This window comes from Sarcophilus harrisii, chromosome 2 (genome assembly GCF_902635505.1).
Source record: "Sarcophilus harrisii chromosome 2, mSarHar1.11, whole genome shotgun sequence".
Classification (NCBI taxonomy): Eukaryota; Metazoa; Chordata; class Mammalia; order Dasyuromorphia; family Dasyuridae; genus Sarcophilus; species Sarcophilus harrisii.
Window position 1 is genome coordinate 370617512 of NC_045427.1, and position 17606 is coordinate 370635117.

The window sequence follows — 17606 nt, forward strand, 5'->3', positions numbered from 1 at the left end:
ATTTTTTTGTCTATTTAATTTCTCAACCTAAAAAAGCAAATCCCTGGATTCAACCCTCTTAAGTTTAGAGATCTTAATGAACTCCTACAACATTTTCTTTTCCAGTTTTTGCATGTCCCTACATAAGACTCAGTCATCAGGCCTCTTCCAGCTCAATGCATGGAACTTCAATTTTTTTTTATTTAGTCCTTTTTCAGCCATGTCTGATACATGACCCCATTTGGGGGTTTTCTTGGCAAAGATATTAAGAATCTTTGAAGGAAAGTATTTTCTTCTCCAACTCATTTTACAAATGAGAAAACTGAGGCAAATAGGGTTAAATGACTTGCCCAGGATCACAGAATTTGTAAGTCTCCAAAGCCAGATTTGGGAAAACAGTTTTGACTCCAGGATTGGCATTCTATTCACTGCTCCACCTAGCTTTGCCCCAATTTTCATAATAAGAGAGAAATTTGGAGGAACATGGATATTGGCTAGTATTTAAATGATTTTCTTATTTCATAGTTGTGTGCTGCCTTATCCTCCCAGCAGCAATGACTTCACCAAAAATAAGAACATACTTACCCCAGGACTGGCCTCTTCAATAGCTGATGAAGTCAAGTCACCCAATGGATAGTCACCTCCTGGAGAAGTAGAACCTGCAGGGGATCGGACCATCACACTTGGTAATCTCCGAGGTGGTGTTTTCACTGCCTGTCGAGCTAGAACAAACAAACACCAACCAAAGTCTCAAAACAAAAGACAGACATTAATTTGTATGTGCTACAAAGCTAGTTGTGGCATTAATAAAAAATTAGAAAAAGAAAACCAATTTGGGAAAAGCATCTTTTTCCAGTCTAATTTCTTCCTTAAGTTCAACTTCCTTTTATCAGTTACCTAGCAAACTCATTTCATAATCCTAATGGTCCATGGCATCAGATAGAATGGTCTTTATCACCTTTCTTCAAAAGAAGCTTATACTTACTGTTTTTGAGAAGTTCTCAAGTCACATACATGAATCCATGTAAATAAATTTACTTTTTAAAAAATGCTAATAAATATTTGCATTTAGTTTTAAAATATAGAAAAATAAAATATTTCTGTCACTTCCTCTTAGTAAATTTCTATTTGTCTATTCTCACATTCACTCATCTTATTTGTCATAAGTTACAACACTTTTCTTCTAGTTTCATTTTTCTTGATTTGCCTTATTCACATTATGTAAAGATTATAATGGTGTAGTGAACAGAGAAATCTAGAAATCAGAAGAATGGAGTTTAAGCCTAGGATCTGAAACCTACTAGTTCAAGTGAATCACTTAATCCAGGAATCTTTCTAAGAGTGCAAATTGCCAATAAGGTACCAAGTTGCCTTGGTAGGGGGTGTTTGCTTAATCAATGAAATCATAAGTCCAGTCCCTAGTCCTACACTATTTTACAAAAACATATTTCAAATATACTTATATTATTCATGTGTGACCTTAATTATATCATGGCAATTCATGAAAATATCTAAATTTATTTTTCAACTTCCCTTTATTGAACATTTAGATTGTTTCCAATCTTTTGAAAAGGCAGTAGGGCTTTTTTGGTTATTGTTTCTGATTAACTTTTTCATTTCAGAGTATGATCCCAATAACCGAATCATTAAACCAACAAATAATTTTTAAAAAAACAAGTATATCTGTTTCTACAATTTGTCAGCAACAAGATCTACCATTTACGAATTATTTTTTCCAATCTGATGTGGGACTGTATTGCAAAGCTGTTTTAATTTATCTTTCTGACTGATGAATTCAAGAATTTTTTCAAGTAATTATTCATAATTTGTTTCATTTCAAAAACTATTTAAGTCCACTGAGCCTCAATTTAAGAAATATTTAATTTCTAAAGTTTGATGTCTGGACAATTCTGTGCTCTCCTCCAATCACACCCATTTAGGGTCGGATGAGGAACAAGCAGAGTTCAAAATTCCCTGCTGTCATTTTCTGAAACATTATTTGGCCTCCTAAGTGTATTTGTGGGCTTAGGTCAATAAATATGAAAAAAAATAAATAAAGAAAATAAAGAAAAATTGTGAAATAAATTGAAGAAAGGCCAGTTATTCTTCTACAATATAATCTGCTATATCGTCTAACTCTGAAAAAAATACCTTGTGTCTCCGCTCACCCTGATATGCAGCATCTGTGGCCTTCCTCTTCACTTCAGCCTCTTCTTCCTCCAGTTTTTTTTTCCTGAACAGAGGACATAAGATGTTAGCTGCCAGTTAGCTCTATTCTTCCAATTCAATAGTGTCCTGGGAATACTCTGCTAGAATAAGCTGAGTCTCTTTTAGAGAATCCCTCATCAGTAAAGCCAGAAAAGATTAAGATCAAGCTTATCTCCGAGTTCTAGACTCAGAGAGAGTAGAAACTATCATTTTTCCAGTGAGAACCAATTTAACAGCACCAAAACTTGTGTCTACTAGGTGTAAAATGCTAAATTTGGCATTGGGGACAAAAGCCAAATAATGACAATGTAATGGTGTTTTTAGAAATCACCTTCTAGAACTAGTTCCACAAAGGTCATTGTGCCTATGTAAGCTATCTAGTAGCTTTCCCCTTTAAAACTACCCCTAAAGTTTAAAGGGAAAGCAAGCAGAATATACAGACCAGGCTTTCTCTAACAGAAAGGGAGAAAAGATACACAGAGATGAGGCCAATACTACCCACATTGCAATGTCATTGTATAGTTCATCGAGTCGGTTGTCCATATGTCCAGCTTGGATAAGTTCTGCATCTTTCTTCAGTTGTCTTCAGGGAGAGAAAAAGATCTTTTGGTTTTTATCCACTTTTCAACACTTAGCTTCTATTCTGGCCCATTATTAAAAGTGATCATTTTTTGATTCTCAGCACCTGATAAATACCTGTATTTTTCCTGTGTCTCCTTAATTACTTTTTTCAGCTCCTCAACTCTTTCAGCAGTCAGTTTCCGAACAATAACATCTTCTACTGTTTCTACCACTTCCCCCTTTTCACCACGTTTCCGCCTGGAAAAGGACAATCCACGTAATAGCAAAAGAATATCTCCCCCATACTCAACTAATAGCCCTCAATTTCCCCACCATTTAATCATAACTACTTTCTGTTCTAATTATACCTCCCATCAATAGAACTTTCCTAATAACTTCCCTCTACCTCATAAATATGCCTAGAAACACTTGGCAAATCCCTTGGCTTGTCACTCACTTTGGGGTCTCAGTGGTCTCTAGAAGTTCCGAATACTGGGAAGCACAATGCTATGGAAACAAAGAATCGAGAATCTAATGAAATCAAATGAGAGAGTAATTCTAAAGTGCCTAGCACAATGTCTGGCACATAGTAAGCACTATATAAATGTTAGTTATTATTATTATTATTATTATTATTAACAAACAACAGCTGAACAGCTCAAGGAAGGATCTGGTTTTTTATTGACCCAATGAACTGAAACCAAACCAAGGGAGGGGAAAGGAAGTAGTTTCTAAAAGACAAACTTTGTAACCAAAGCAGATCATTAGCACCAGTTCCAAACCTGGCCTACAGCATGTATATCTTTGCAAAGATAATTAAAGAAAAGAGTTTTGAATAGGAGTTGTCAGAGAGAAGAGATGGAATAGAAACAGAGGATTACACTATCAAAAGAAGGATTGAATCCAATTAATTCAACAAAGTACAAAACACTTCCTGAAGTCAAGAAGCTCATATTCTACTAGGGAGATGAATAAATATATACACAGTGACTCTAGGAGGGAGGGAATACTAATGATGACTAGGGAATTAAAGACTTTTCAAAGCATTCTCATAATTATATAACCAGCCTCTAAAATGGAGGTTTATCTATCCCCAAGGAGCCATGGCACGATAGCAAGGGCAAAGAATCAACCAATTGGAGGACAAGAAGATAGATTTTATGGGCTCCCCACAAGAGCCAAGTGTGTGCTTATTCCAATACATCTATATGACCGTATTTATTTATTATAAATCAGTACTCTCCTACTTCACCTTCTGTTGTAGCAGAACCTTGATCCAAATATCTGCAGTAAATGCAGAGGTGCCATTTCCTATCATCTCTCCCCAATGCTCCCCATACCTAAACATTTCCTCCTCACTGAAGTTCCCTATCTCTTTCACCTATTTGTTTCCTGTGGGACAATGGGAACAATATAGGATAAACAGGAATGTGATGGTTGTGATCTGTATTACAGATTTCATTATATTACCTTTCCCACCAAACCAGCCATGTACTAGAGTCAGTTCAAACTGGCTCTTTAAAGAGAATTAAAATTTTGAGCATGAATAAACAAAATCAAATTCTACAAATCGGGGCTTAAATTATTGTTTGGTTGATTGTCTAGACTTAAGAAAGTAGAGAATGTGTTAATAATGAAGATTAAAACTTACAAGTGTATTATATGTATATCCTCCCCTCTACTCCATCTCCCATTCCCACTAGAGTGCCAATTGTTAAACATTTACTAGTAAATCACTATACCAAAACCATTCCTCTTCCAAAAGTCACTATTACTTATCAAGGGCACCACTATCCCTTTTAGTCACCCATGTTCAAAATATTTGTCATCTTCCATTCCTCAATCTCCCTTAATTAAGTCTTTTCTACCTTTACAATTCTTCAATCTTCTCACTCATACAGCTATTTAGATAGTTCAGGGCTTTATCACCTACTACAATAGCTATAAAGATATATTACAAACACTAGGACCAAATATTTAGCTTTTATCATAGCCTTTTTAAAAAAGTTATCTTTTTGTGTAAGTTTGATTATCATCAGTACAACAGAATGCAAGAGGGATAGGTAGCAATAAACATTAAACATGGGGTAGGGGGAGAGAAGAAAGGATTCAATCTGTAAATTTCTTTAAACACCAAACTTAATTTGTAAAATAACTAAGTGTCAAAATAGATAGAGAATTGGGCCTGGAATCAGAAAAACCTAAGTTAAAATCTGACTTTTGACACTAACTCTGTGACACTGGGCAAGTCACTTAACCTTTGTTTGCCCCAGTTTCATCTCTAAAATAAGAATATACAAATAAGATAATAATTGTAAAGTATTTATGGTAAATACTATACAAAAGTTAACTATTATCTTATTCCAAAATCAATAGAGAGCCACTGAAGGTTCTTACAAGGCAAACAGAAGATTTTCACTTCATAGAGATGAGCTAACTTACTTTGTTTAGAAGTATCATTGAGAAGAATGGAAGCCATGCTAACCAGTAACTAACTTCTCTAATCAAAGAGGTGATAGGAGGCTAATCTAGAATGGTTAGGGTATGAAGAGAGAAAAAGATGATTTGAGAGAAGTTGTGGGGGGTAAAAAAATCAACAAGGACCTGGGTAAGGGAAAAGAAGAGTTAAGAATGATTCAAGAGCAATGAATATAACAACTATGTTGTGAAGAAAGACAACTTTGAAATGACAACTGGAGTAAGCTACCTACTTCCTGACAAAGAGGTGAGGACTCAATGTGGAACATGAGACTTTTTTTTTTTTTTTGAGATGACTAATGTGAGAATTTGTTTTGCTTTAACATATTTGGAGCTTCGTTTTTCCTTCTTTTTCAGTGAGGAATTGGGGAATGGTTGGTGGTTGGAGGGAGAGATGTTAGATTTTGATTAGTTGAAAAAAGTAAGTTTAATTAAAAAAAAAAAATTCCCCAAGATTTTAAAACTTGGTAAATAGTGGTACCCTCAATACAAATAGGTAAATTTGAAGAAGAGGTAATAAGGAATAAAAAGACAATTTTCACTGATCTCCTATATAAATGCCTTATCTTTAAATTCTCTCAACATGGCAAAGGTCTTCTAATTAAATTAATAGGACTAGGTGGGAAAGACTGCTATAGAAGGACACTCTCCCTGGAGCTTACTTTCTGAGAAAACCAGTCAGGAGGTCGGCCAGGTTCAGCAAAGGGCTTGATTGCTCTGCTAACTGACACCCTACAAAAAAAGAAAAAAATAAGGACCTTCAAAGCATCAATCTTGGACCACAACATACTATAAAACTCCATCATGAGAGGACAAAAGATATGTTGGGAATTTCAGGTCCATAGGTTAGGAGCCACACTTTTAAAACCAAAAGGATTACAGTTGGGAACAAACTTCTGAATATGGAAATGAACACACAGAAGTCATTTGGAATGAAAAGAATATTTCTAAATAGAACTTCTAGGTGAGAAAGAGCAAGAATAAGTAGCTAACATTGTATCTGTTTGGAAAAGATATCAGGATTTTAATTTTGCTATGGCTCAAATACCTTAAAAATAAATAAATATAGTACCAGTTTACTAGATGTTTTGTGAAAAGCTGATTTGGATTTTATACTACAGTAAAATATTATTTGAGTTTGTTGGGTTTAAACAAACTGGCATTTTTTTTTTGTTTATTCTAGTCTTTGGCTGTGTGACACTTGAGGTTTACAAAGAAATTTCCTCACAATAACCCTATTAGGCAAATGATACAAGTATTATCATGCTCATTTTAAAGATGAGAAATCTAAAGCTGGGAAAGAATGGGTAATTGGCCCAGAAATATCCAATAGGGACCTGTAGGATTCAGCCTCTGTTCTGACCCACAACAAAAACACACCTCTAAAAAAGTGTTCTTTCTATCATATTATACTCTCAAAATGATGCAGATCAACAATATCACTACCATACTCCTACATGTAATAACTTACATTTATATAGTGCTTTTAAGTTTCCAAAGCAATTGCCACACAATACTCTTGTAACATAGGGAGTTTCCCATTCTGCAGATTTAAGAGTTATTACCAGGCTTTGTACATGAAGACCCCTTTTTAATGTAAAATAAATCCACCTCTTTGTTACACTAATTTTAATATTAGCAATCTAAAAGAAATTATCTAATGACTAAAAGATATTAAGAATTCTATAACATTTCTAAAAATTTGCATTTATTACTTCCTGAAGTACCTAGATACATTTGAAACATTCCTTAATTACAACAATTATACAGGAGCTGTTGGAAATAAAAGTTAGAGAGACAATGTTTTTATACATATGAATTTAAAAAGCTTATAATAACTTCATGCTGCTCCCACATCAGCCACCATTATATTAGGAAATACCTGGTTTGTAACTAAGCTCAATATTCATTCAAGCAGGAAATCAGGCCCAGGTCTTTTGCCTTTAAAGCCAGTAGTTTTTCCATTATTTTATGAAGATAAAGAATGACTCCTGAATAACTTGATACTATTTTCTACCACAGCTGAACATACTTCTACGAATGCATGGGGGAAACAGGGCTACTGTGTTATAAATTTTGGCAACCACTCAGTAATTGCTAAAAAGTAATTTTCAAACTTTTTCATTACAAAATTCCAACTAAGAACACAGGTGAACACCAGAAAGTAAATTTAGAAAGGTTCTTGTAGAAAACAATATCTATTATTTAATGAGTAACTAGTTCTCACTTAAGTTAATAGTGTAACCTTCCTAAATGGAGGTTGGATTGAATGGAAAACAAGATATTTAAAAAGTGACTTTAAAAACTAACTAACAGAGCAGATGACTAGTCTGGTGTTATTGTATTGTAAAAATCACAAAAAGATTTAGCTAAATAAGATTCAAGATCCTTCTCCCTTATTCCCCTGGAATTTCATAAATCTTGAGATAATAGTTAAGTTTATCCTATCTCCTTGCTCCTATGGATGAACCAACCTCCAACTACAGGAAAGCTACCCAGCAATTTCAATGTCCCACACTACTTCAATCCTACATTTGATATCCTAGGTTATCTTACCAGTTTTGATCTCCACTCCTCATGACAGAGGAGGCCAGACATAGTTTCTCCCGAATAGACCATGGCTCTGTGGGGCCAGTACTCAGCAGCTTGTGTTCTGTAAAGAAAAAGGAAACTAGTTGAGAGCCCAATGAAAAGATGCCACTCCCAAGCAAAGATCTTGTACCAACCAAGTGGATTAAACCATATTAGTCTCCATATAACACTTTCCATTTTAGATTTCATCAAAGAATGGGGAGCAATCCACTTTGAACTTATTCCATACTTTCAAATCTCCTAACAATCTCCTACCTTGAGAACAAGGTAGAGGGAGTTAAGAACATAGAAATCATCCAGTTCAGGGATTCTTACATTTTTTTTTATCATGGACTCCTTTAGACAGTCTGGTGAAACCTTTAGTTTCCCTTAGTCAATGTTTTTAAATGCATAAAAATAAACAGGAATCCAATTATTTTGAAATAAAGATCTATTTTTTTCCATTCAAATTCAGACTTACTGAGATCTATTTAGGAGCCTATCTATAAACTCCAAATTATATGATTTAGGCCAATTCCCTTATTTTGCAAATGAATAAAAGGGAGGCTAAATCGCTTGCCCAAGATCTCTCACACTTATTAAGTAGGGGAGCTGAGTTTGCACTCAGGCCTTCTGACTTCATAATCTTCTGCTCTTTCCCATGTACCACACAATACATGTAGTCCAACACCGCTTTTTCCTATCCCTTTAGTTTAGGAAACTGAGGCCTAAAAATCACAAGCGGCTAGATACAGATCTTAAAAAAAATAACTGAGTAATCACGCCTGGGCAAGAACCCATGCCTCCCAACTCCTAGTTCCATAATCTTTCTACTGCAGGGATGTAGCTGTTTTTTTCAAAGGGGTTAAACAAAAAATAAAATAAAATAAAAAGAGGAGGGGTAGGCCGCCTAACGTCTTAGGTTCCCCCAGCTCTAACGTCCCTCCGTCTATCGGGAGGGAAAGTCTAGTTCTGGATCCCCGGGTCTGGGCTCGAAGATCGTAGCATAGCCTCAAGATCCATATGTTTTGCTGGAAAATCTGAGCCGCTGACCGCAGGCTAGGCCGGAGGAGGCCTCGCCCCTCCCATGCCGCAGGGAACGCAGCAGTCTGGAGACAAGCAGGGAGGGGCGAGGGCGGGTAAGGGACTCCATTCTCCCCGGCCGCCGGCGTTTTGAGGCCTAGCTGATCCGCTCCGCCCCCCCCCCCTCCGTCCCCCTCCCCCCGCCGAGGTCTCGGCACACGGCCCGGGCCCGTCCATAAACAACCCTTCCATAACATCCCCTCCTCGGCGGCCCCTTCAGAAAGCTCGAGTCCCGCCTAGCGCGGATCTCACACAGCCCCCAGGCCGAGGACTCTGCGAATCCCAACCCTCGAGCTGTAAGGGGAAGGGGGAAGGCGATCGGGAGAGTTCTGCCACAACCGCCGCAGCGGCCCATTCCCGAGCAGCGCAGACACTCACTGCCCGTCCCTGTCGCCATCTTGGCCCCGACTCTTCCCAGACCAGGGAAGGGGCAGGTCCTTATCGAGCCCCGTCCCGAGGGACTCTGGGAAATGGAGTGCGGTCCCTGAGTCGACACACAACCAGATGACTTCTGGGAAATGGAGTTTATTTGGGGTGGATGGTGTAGAGTTGGGGAGGAGCCTCTAGTTCTCGGGAAAACTTCTGGATAAGAAACCAGTAGCACGGAGGATGGTGTCCTCGGTTCTGGGTTTCCCTTCACGTTTTATGGCGGGACAGGCTGTCGAGAATTTTTAGGGGGGTGCAGGAGTCTGGGGCCAGAGCCCAAAGTCCCAAGGCCCATACCGTAACGGTTAGTAACTCAACCCGCCTTCCGAGCGCCATGATTGGCAGATAGGTGACCTCGCCGTCGGATTGGCTAAGAGAGCAGAGCGCGTAGTTTGAAACTTGAATCGGAAACAAAGCTCCCTCTCGTGTGTGGGGCGGACTTGGACCGGGGGCTGCAGGACTAACTGGGGCTTGAGGACCGCAGTAGCGGGCAGCGCCTTCCCCCGTGCTCCAGGGGAGCCCAGAGCGAATTCCTTGCCCTGGAAACTGAGCTGGGAGAATCATCGCGCCAACGGGTAAACGTTTGCACACCCCGGGGCTCTGTCCTTTGCAGACGCCCCTCACCCGGGCAAGCGTGACCCGGCAGCCCTTGGACCCCGGCAGCCCTTGGACCCCGGCAGCCCTTGGACCCCGGCTCCCGAGCGATCTCCCTGGGGTGAGGAACTGGGCTCCGATCCCCGCCTCCGGGACTCTGGTCTCCGGCCAGCCCTCGGAGATCTGGAGCGTCCGCGACCACTCGGGCGGTAAGCGCGGGGCCCCAGGCCTGGGTCTGTGGCGCGAGGAGCCAGAGCTTTGCCCGGAGTAACCGCAGTCCTGGGTTCGGGGAACGGGGAAGGAGAGGGGAACAGGTCAACAACACCTGCGGGTCTCGTACTCCCACCGCCACCCCGCTATCTTGTATCTGAAGCTGCTTTTCCTCTCCCTAGAGGAACTTGACGCCGCTGTCATGTCTCGGGGTATCATGACCCCGCCTGGGGGCCTCCTCTCGGATGAAGAAATCATTGTGTCGCCCATGTTCGAATCCACTGCTGCTGATTTGGGAGGTGGGATTCAGAAAGACCTGTTGTCTGAATTCTCTGCCATCTCCCCGCCCCCGATAGAGGACAAAGAGCAGGTAAGTCCCGGAGATGACAGCCGCTGTTTCCTTTCCCCTTACCCATTCACACCCCCCCCCCCCCCCCCACGGGCAAGCATACTCCCCACCCCCAAATCACGTGCCGGCTTTTGTTGGTCATTTGTGGGCAGGTTGGATCTTCCAAGGATTGTTAGGAAAGGAATACAAACCAGGGAGTAAAATGGCTTTTCTTCAGCCTCTTGGGATGAGTAGAGAAAGGTCTAGACCATTCCCCTGGCGCTGCTCCTGAGCAATCTATTGTTTACTTATAGTCTCGGGCCCAGAGACAGTTGTTTAATCTAAGCGGTGGTTCTCTTGGCTGGGTTTCTGCCGCAGGTTGTACCTGAGGACGGTACAGAGAAAGTAAAAGTCTATTTGAGAGTTCGGCCACTGCTCCCTTCAGAGGTAGAAAGACAGGAAGAACAGGTGAGTGCCTAGGGAAGTTGCTGGTATTGTATGACATGATATAAAAGGGGAACGGGGCTGCTTCCTTCTCCCTAACACATTTGTTTGTGTTCCATTTGCTAGGGTTGTGTTCGAATCGAGAACTCGGAAACCCTTGTTCTGCAGGCACCCAAGGACTCTTTTGCTATGAGAAGCAATGAAAGAGGGGTGGGCCAAGCCACTCATAGATTCACCTTTTCCCAGGTATCAAGCTGGAAGCTAGGCACTTTCAACAAGGCTGCCAGCGAGATATATAACCAATGGGAGAATGTTTTTTCTACATATTTACTGAGAGGAAGATTGGCAAAGTTACTGAATCTGGGGAGTAATGGAGAGATAAAGGAGGAACTGACTATGGGGGAGTCGACAGGGGGGAGAAATAGGTTGGTGGAACTGAATGAGAGTTAAAAAGAGCAATTGTATGTTAAAAACAAGAGGCTTCAATGAACTGTATTCTTTCTAGATCTTTGGACCAGAAATAGGACAGGCATCTTTCTTCAACCTGACGGTGAAAGAAATGGTCAAAGATGTGCTCAAAGGATACAACTGGCTCATTTATACATATGGAGTTACAAACTCTGGAAAGACCCATACTGTCCAGGGTGAGTGAAACTCGGCATCATGAAGTTCCAGTGAGTTTTTGCAAGATTTCTCAGCATTTCAAGAGCTAGTGCTCGCCTTGTAAAGCTTTTCTATATTTCTAGGTAGCAACAAGGATGGGGGGATCCTACCTCGTTCTCTGAGTGTGATCTTCAATAGTATTCAGAACCAGCTCTACCCAGCCTCTGATCTGAAGCCTTCCTTTGCTAATGAAGTGATCTGGCTAGATAGCAAGCAGGTGAAGCAGGAAGAGGTAAAGAAGTCAGCCTTGCTGAACAGCAGCTCTCGGGAGGTGAGTACCTAGTTCCCAGATCCAAATCAATGAAGGACAGGAGTACATCCAGAAAAACCTTGTATTTATTTTCTCTTCGGGGTTTTTCTAGGAGGAATTGATAACCTCTTTAAAGAAAAGCTACAACACTGAATCACTACGACTGGGGACCAGTGCCAGTTTTGACAGTGGCATTGCTGGACTCTCTTCTACTAGCCAAAGCAGTGTCAGTCTCAGCCAAGTGGAAGGTATGTTCTTTTTTTTTTTTTTAACTTTAAAAATCTTTATGTAATAAAAAAATCTATTTTTTTTCTTTCTCACCACACCCTGTCTGCACCCCTCACTGCAAAAGAAAAACCATGCCCTTTAAAGAAATACACATAGTCAGCAAAACAAATTCACAAATTGGCTATGTGAAGGCCTAAGATTTGCTAAATTTGCTACTGAGAAAGGAAGCATAATGATCAAGAATAAACTTGTGAATGATTTATTTATTTATTGTACCTTCCACAGACACATGTTGTAAATGGGCTGAGCCAGATACTGCCCCATTCTGTGTCCCAGCTGATGTTCGGTTCTCTATCTGGATCTCCTTCTTTGAGATCTACAATGAGATGATCTTTGACTTGTTGGAGCCCCCCAGCCAGCAGCGAAAGAGGCAAACTCTCCGGCTATGTGAAGACCAAAATGGCAATCCCTATGTGAAAGGTAGTAAAAAGAAAAAGGAGAAATAAGAAATAGATATTTCTACACCCAGAGAAAGAACTATGAGAAATGAGTGTGGACCAGAAATACATAGCATTTACAGTCTTTCTGTTGATTGTTCGCTTGCATTTTTGTTTTCCTTCTCAGGTTTTTTTTTCTTTCTTTCTAGATTCGGTTTTTCTTGCGCAGCAAGATAACTATAAATATGTATACATATATTGTATTTAACATATTTAACATGTATTGGACTACCTGCCATCTAGGGGATGGCAGATTAAAATTTCACATATCAAAAAAAAAAAATGTTTTTAACTTACCCTCTTTCTCCTTGTCTTCTTCAGATTTGAATTGGATTAACATCCAGGATGCTGATGAAGCTTGGAAGCTTCTGAAATTAGGACGTAAAAATCAGAGCTTTGCCAGTACTCACCTTAACCAGAATTCCAGTCGCAGGTGAAAAGGGGGCCCATTCACAGCCATTGCTGGAAAAAAGTTAACTTTGGACCCTGTCAGAAAATATGCTCATTCCTGCTTCTTTCTTGTGTTCCTTTAGCCACAGCATTTTTTCCATCCGGATCTTGCACCTGCAGGGTGAAGGAAATGTGGTATCTAAGATCAGCGAGTGAGTTTTATGTTGCCAGAGCCTGGCTACCTGCTCCTAGGCAGTTCTCTTTGGGTGATGGAATGGTCTGGAAGTTACAAAGCTGGATGTCCCAGGGAATTGTTGGCAGTGTTAGAATCAAATTCTTTTCCAGGAGATAGATGGTAGGAGGTAGGTTCAGAGTCAATTCCTTCTTTCCTTCCTTCATTCAGGTTGTCCCTGTGTGATCTGGCTGGCTCAGAGCGCTGTAAGGACCAGAAGATGAGTGAACGGATGAAGGAGGCAGGAAATATCAATACTTCCCTTCATACCCTGGGCCGCTGTATTACTGCCATACGTCAGAACCAGCAACGGTAAATACCGTCCAAACACAGAAAGGACAGTGGGGGGCTCTGAATTTTGCTTATAGCCAGATGGAAAGGCCTGTCACTAGACACTGATCACTCTTGAGACTGGTACTTTAAGATTTCATAATGGTTAGGGTCTTTCCAGAACTCAGTTGTGTTTCTTCCTCTAACAGGCTCAAGCAAAACCTAGTACCCTTCCGTGACAGCAAGCTGACTCGGGTATTCCAGGGCTTCTTCACAGGTCGTGGCCGTTCCTGCATGATAGTCAATGTGAATCCTTGTGCCTCTACCTATGATGAGACCCTTCATGTGGCCAAGTTCTCAGCCATTGCCAGTCAGGTGAGTCCTTGGAACTCATCAGGTAAAATGGTTGTATTCCTCTTGTGTTCATACCCTTTTGAGATAAAGCCCACATTGGTACAAACTAAGAGATTTCTCCTCCTCTCTAGCTTGTTCATGCCCCACCTGTGAAAGTAGGACTTCCATCCCTCCATTCATTTATTAAAGAGTGCAGTCTACGAGCCTCTCCCAGTTTGGAGGCAGGGGCAAAGCAAGAACAAGGACCAGATGAAAACAGTGGTGATGAATTTGAGATCTCCATGTATGACAAAGAGGTAAGGAAGCAAATAGATGGCTGGGGTTTGCCTTCCATAGGTAACATGGGACACTCAGATGATAACTTGCATTTAGGATACAGGAATTATCTGGGTTTCCTGATTATCTTAGGAACTGCTACAAGTGGTGGAAGCCATGAAAGAGCTGTTGCTACAAGAGCGTCAGGAGAAGTTGAAATTGGAGGTGCAGCTCCGGGATGAAATTTGTACTGAGATGATAGAGCAAATGCAACAACGGGAACAATGGTGCAGGTAGATACCTACACATCTCTTAAAGAAGGAGTTTGGGCATGGAATAGAATTCTGAGTCTGTTTCCTTCCATATACCTGACTTAGCCCCAAAGAAAACTTTTGTTTTGTTTTGTTTTTTCATCGTATTTTATAGTGAACACTTAGATACTCAGAAAGAGTTGCTGGAAGAAATGTATGAGGATAAACTAAAGATCCTGAAGGAGTCCTTGCAGAGTTATTACCAGGAAGAGCTCCAGGTAAATAGTAGAGAAAATCAGAGGGACCACCCTGACTTTTCTCCCCAATTAGATGCTAGGGTGTCTTATCACCAAGACCCCCTGAGACTGAGACCTCTAGGAAATGGAATGGGATTAATTGTGGTTTTATTCTCAGTGGGCTCTCACAATGGCATCAGGAAAAGCAAATTATCACACAGTTAAAAAGGTTAAGTATTGTTCACAGCATTCTACTCCTCTTTCAGGAGAGGGATGAAAAGATTAAGGAGTTGGAGGAAGCCCTGCAAGAAGCTAAGAAGCAGTCTGTGCCCCTGGGGACAGACCTGCAATTGGATCCTGAGCAAACCTTGCGTAGGTCTCAGCGAGTGGCTTCCTCTGTTTCTAACAAGCAGCTCCAGGAGACTAAAGCCAAACTGGAACAGTGCAGGGCAGAACTAGCTTCTACCACTGAAGGTAAGTAAAGAGTAAGGAGGCCAAAAAGCAAAGTAATGCCCTTGAAACAAATAAATGATAGGAGGGGAAAGGGGAGGTTTCATTCTCAGGATGTGTCAAGTCCTAGTGTATCTGATTCCAGCTCTTTCCAAATTGCTCTGGAGAGACAATCCAAACATTAATGTCCACTGACTGGGCAGGCTCCTTTCTTTTCTCAGAACTGCGGAAGTATCAGAGAATGTTAGATCCACCTCCTTCAGCTAAACCATTTACCATAGATGTGGACAAGAAGTTAGAGGAAGGACAAAAGGTAATAAGAATGAACAAAGGGAAGGAAGGGGACACATCTCAACAGCAATCACCTTATATAACTCATCCTTACTTTTTAGCCTCACTAGCTTGTTTCTTTGCTGCCACAGCTCTTTCAATTAGTAACACTGCCCCAGATCCATTTGAGGACTGCACTGCATATTTCTGGGGTTGGTGAGCCACTAACACTTCATCTTTCAGCTAGTTGTGGCCACAGTATATTGACAGTTTCTTTTTTCAGAACATCAGGCTGCTGAGGACTGAGCTACAGAAACTTGGAGAATCCCTTCAATCAGCAGAGAGGGCCTGTTGTCATAGCACTGGAGCAGGAAAACTCCGCCAGGCCCTGACCATATGTGATGACATCCTGATCAGACAGGTAGTCTGATCTGTCTTTGCTTTGCCCCATACTGCCCACTTTAGGAAGCAGAGGATAGTAAAGAAGAAAGCCCAGATCTAGGATGAAACTTCTGTTGATACTTGAACACTAACCTATACTGTTTTTTCAGATTTTTTGTTGATCTTTATAATGAAAAGACTGGCTGCTAAATAACTGACATTTTAAAGTGCTTTGTAAAAGCACTTTCTTCATAACACTCTGAAGTAGATATCAACAATTTATGCTATTATGGGATAAGCAGAACCTAGAATTGAATAAAACAAAAGCAGTCATGAGGATATACATATTACGTAGTAGAAAGTGAGGAGGTCTATCGGCTACTACCTAATGACTGGGTTCCTAGGGTAACCCCCTGCAATCAACTGAGTTTTGGCATCAAGAAACATTTGCCCACAGAGACAAACCAACAGGATCAGGTGAATTTAGCAAAGATTTGAGTTGTTTATAAATATTATAGGGAAAAGGAATACCTCCTTTGTAATTCAGGGGAACAACCAAAAATAATCTAGTTATCTCATCCCAATGATTTGATTTCCATAATTAGTTTCTCAACCCAATGTACTTAGTATTATGTACATGATCCTCTTCCCTTTCTTTTGGGCCTTTAGAACATTGCTGGGGAGGGTGGGGTGTGGAATAGACTTGAGATGAATTCTTGAGATTTAGCTCTTTTGTTAGCTTAAGCATCTTTCTCTTCCCAATGTAGGACCAAACCCTAGCTGAGCTACAAAATAACATGATACTAGTTAAACTGGACCTTCGAAAGAAAGCTGCTTGCATTGCTGAGCAATACCATACAGTCATGAAGCTGCAGGGCTCTTCCTCCTCAGTTTCATCAAAAAAGCGTCTAGATCCCAACCAGGAGAACCAGCAGCCCACCCAGCAACCACCAGGAAAGAAACCTTTCCTTCGAAACTTGCTTCCTCGAACCCCCACTTGCCAAGGCCCAGCAGAAAATGGTCCCTACAGTCGCATTCTTCGTTCCCGGCGCTCCCCTTTACTCAAGTCTGGGCCATTTGGGAAAAAATACTAACAAGAACATAATTGTAAAACTAGCACTTGAGCTAAAGTGGGGCATGTTTCTCTATGCATGAAATTGTGTTCTTTATAAGCTTTAATATACACCAAGAGCTTTATGATGGTATAATATACTCCAACAGCTGCTTTTTCTCTCATATGTAATATATGTTTCATTTTTAATGGTTCCTATGCACTCAGTATATATGTATGTATGTATGTATGTACATTATAATAAATACACTTAGCCTTTGTTAAGACTTTTTTCCAAATGGTTGTTACTTATGTATAAGCAATATTTTTAAGTGTTAGGATTCTTACAAAGTGATAAGCCAGTTGTCTAATTTTAGCATCGTGTTTAGCAGTTCTCTAGTTTAGAGTTCACACCTTTAAGAGTTCACACATTAGCATTTGAGATTCACAAGTCAGGAACCCACAATCCCTAGAGTTCACACCTTTAAGAGTTCACACATTAGCATTTGAGATTCACAAGTCAGGAACCCACAATCCCACTCTTGGAGGAGGAGTCAACCTTTGAGTTCACACCTCTAAAAGAGCATATAAAAGGACAAGCACTAGACACTTTGAGAGATTGAGAGCCAAAATTCAAAGGGAGTTAGAGGCTGAAGTTGAAGTTGGAAGAGACTAAGGACTAGTGGCAAGAGTTCTCAGAACCAAGGAAAGCTTACCAGGCTATTTTGGAAGAGACAATAAAGGACTATTTTAACAACTGGCTGTATTTGAGGTGATTATTGATCTGAACTGAAACTAAGGTGGCCTCCAGAAGCCCCCCAAGAAATCTGCTCCCAGAGACTAGATTATACTTTAGAAAAGAACATTACATTTAAACAGCCTTACATTAGATCACCAAGGAAGTTTTTCAAAACCATGGTTAATATTAAATGACAGTTCCATCACC

General features: G+C 40.5%; 2 protein-coding genes across 18 annotated transcripts in view; one reads left to right on the forward strand and one right to left on the reverse strand.

The window, feature by feature from the left end:
* BRD8 (bromodomain containing 8) overlaps positions 1-9373 on the reverse strand; it is a 30701-nt gene extending 21328 nt beyond the window's left edge. For 9 of the 15 annotated variants that reach the window (XR_004232108.1, XM_031953327.1, XM_031953334.1 and 6 more), the window contains exons 1-8: positions 9259-9277; positions 7783-7879; positions 5889-5958; positions 3206-3255; positions 2884-3006; positions 2690-2770; positions 2148-2212; positions 565-701 (exon numbers count right to left, since the gene is read on the reverse strand). Coding sequence is in view for 14 of the 15 variants with exons in the window: in XM_031953327.1 (XP_031809187.1) it covers positions 565-701; positions 2148-2212; positions 2690-2770; positions 2884-3006; positions 3206-3255; positions 5889-5958; positions 7783-7879; positions 9259-9277 (642 nt within the window). In the remaining variant the exon portion in view is untranslated. Of the gene's footprint in view, positions 1-564; positions 702-2147; positions 2213-2689; positions 2771-2883; positions 3007-3205; positions 3256-5888; positions 5959-7782; positions 7880-9258 lie in introns of all 15 variants that reach the window. The other 6 variants (XM_031953333.1, XM_031953332.1, XM_031953326.1 and 3 more) reach the window with 4 other exon arrangements.
* Positions 9374-9799: 426 nt separating this feature from the next.
* On the forward strand, positions 9800-16945 carry KIF20A (kinesin family member 20A). 3 transcript variants are annotated; one of them, XR_004232109.1, is made up of 20 exons: positions 10024-10109; positions 10293-10480; positions 10817-10906; positions 11009-11128; positions 11388-11526; positions 11629-11816; positions 11908-12043; positions 12309-12503; positions 12842-12953; positions 13054-13122; positions 13314-13454; positions 13622-13787; positions 13898-14062; positions 14175-14314; positions 14448-14550; positions 14775-14982; positions 15180-15271; positions 15512-15649; positions 15780-16086; positions 16377-16393. XR_004232109.1 is itself a non-coding variant. In XM_031953340.1 (19 exons), the coding sequence occupies exons 2-19, from the start codon at positions 10313-10315 to the stop codon at positions 16701-16703; spliced, it is 2697 nt and encodes an 898-aa protein (XP_031809200.1). In that variant the 5' UTR covers positions 9800-9881; positions 10293-10312; the 3' UTR covers positions 16704-16945. The 3 variants fall into 3 exon arrangements, 2 of the variants coding, with proteins under 2 accessions (XP_031809200.1, XP_031809199.1); XM_031953340.1 differs by lacking the exons at positions 10024-10109; positions 15780-16086 and adding an exon at positions 9800-9881 and having other exon boundaries at positions 16377-16945; XM_031953339.1 differs by lacking the exon at positions 15780-16086 and having other exon boundaries at positions 16377-16945.
* The last annotated feature ends 661 nt before the right edge of the window (positions 16946-17606 follow it).

Excerpts from the sequence above, each read along its gene's own strand:
- KIF20A (XM_031953340.1), top strand. The coding sequence starts at position 10,313 with ATGTCTCGGGGTATCATGACCCCGCCTGGGGGCCTCCTCTCGGATGAA. Across the intron at positions 14,983-15,179 it reads ACTAGCTTCTACCACTGAAG|AACTGCGGAAGTATCAGAGA; the intron begins GTAAGTAAAGAG and ends TTCTTTTCTCAG. Across the intron at positions 15,272-15,511 it reads AGTTAGAGGAAGGACAAAAG|AACATCAGGCTGCTGAGGAC; the intron begins GTAATAAGAATG and ends TTCTTTTTTCAG.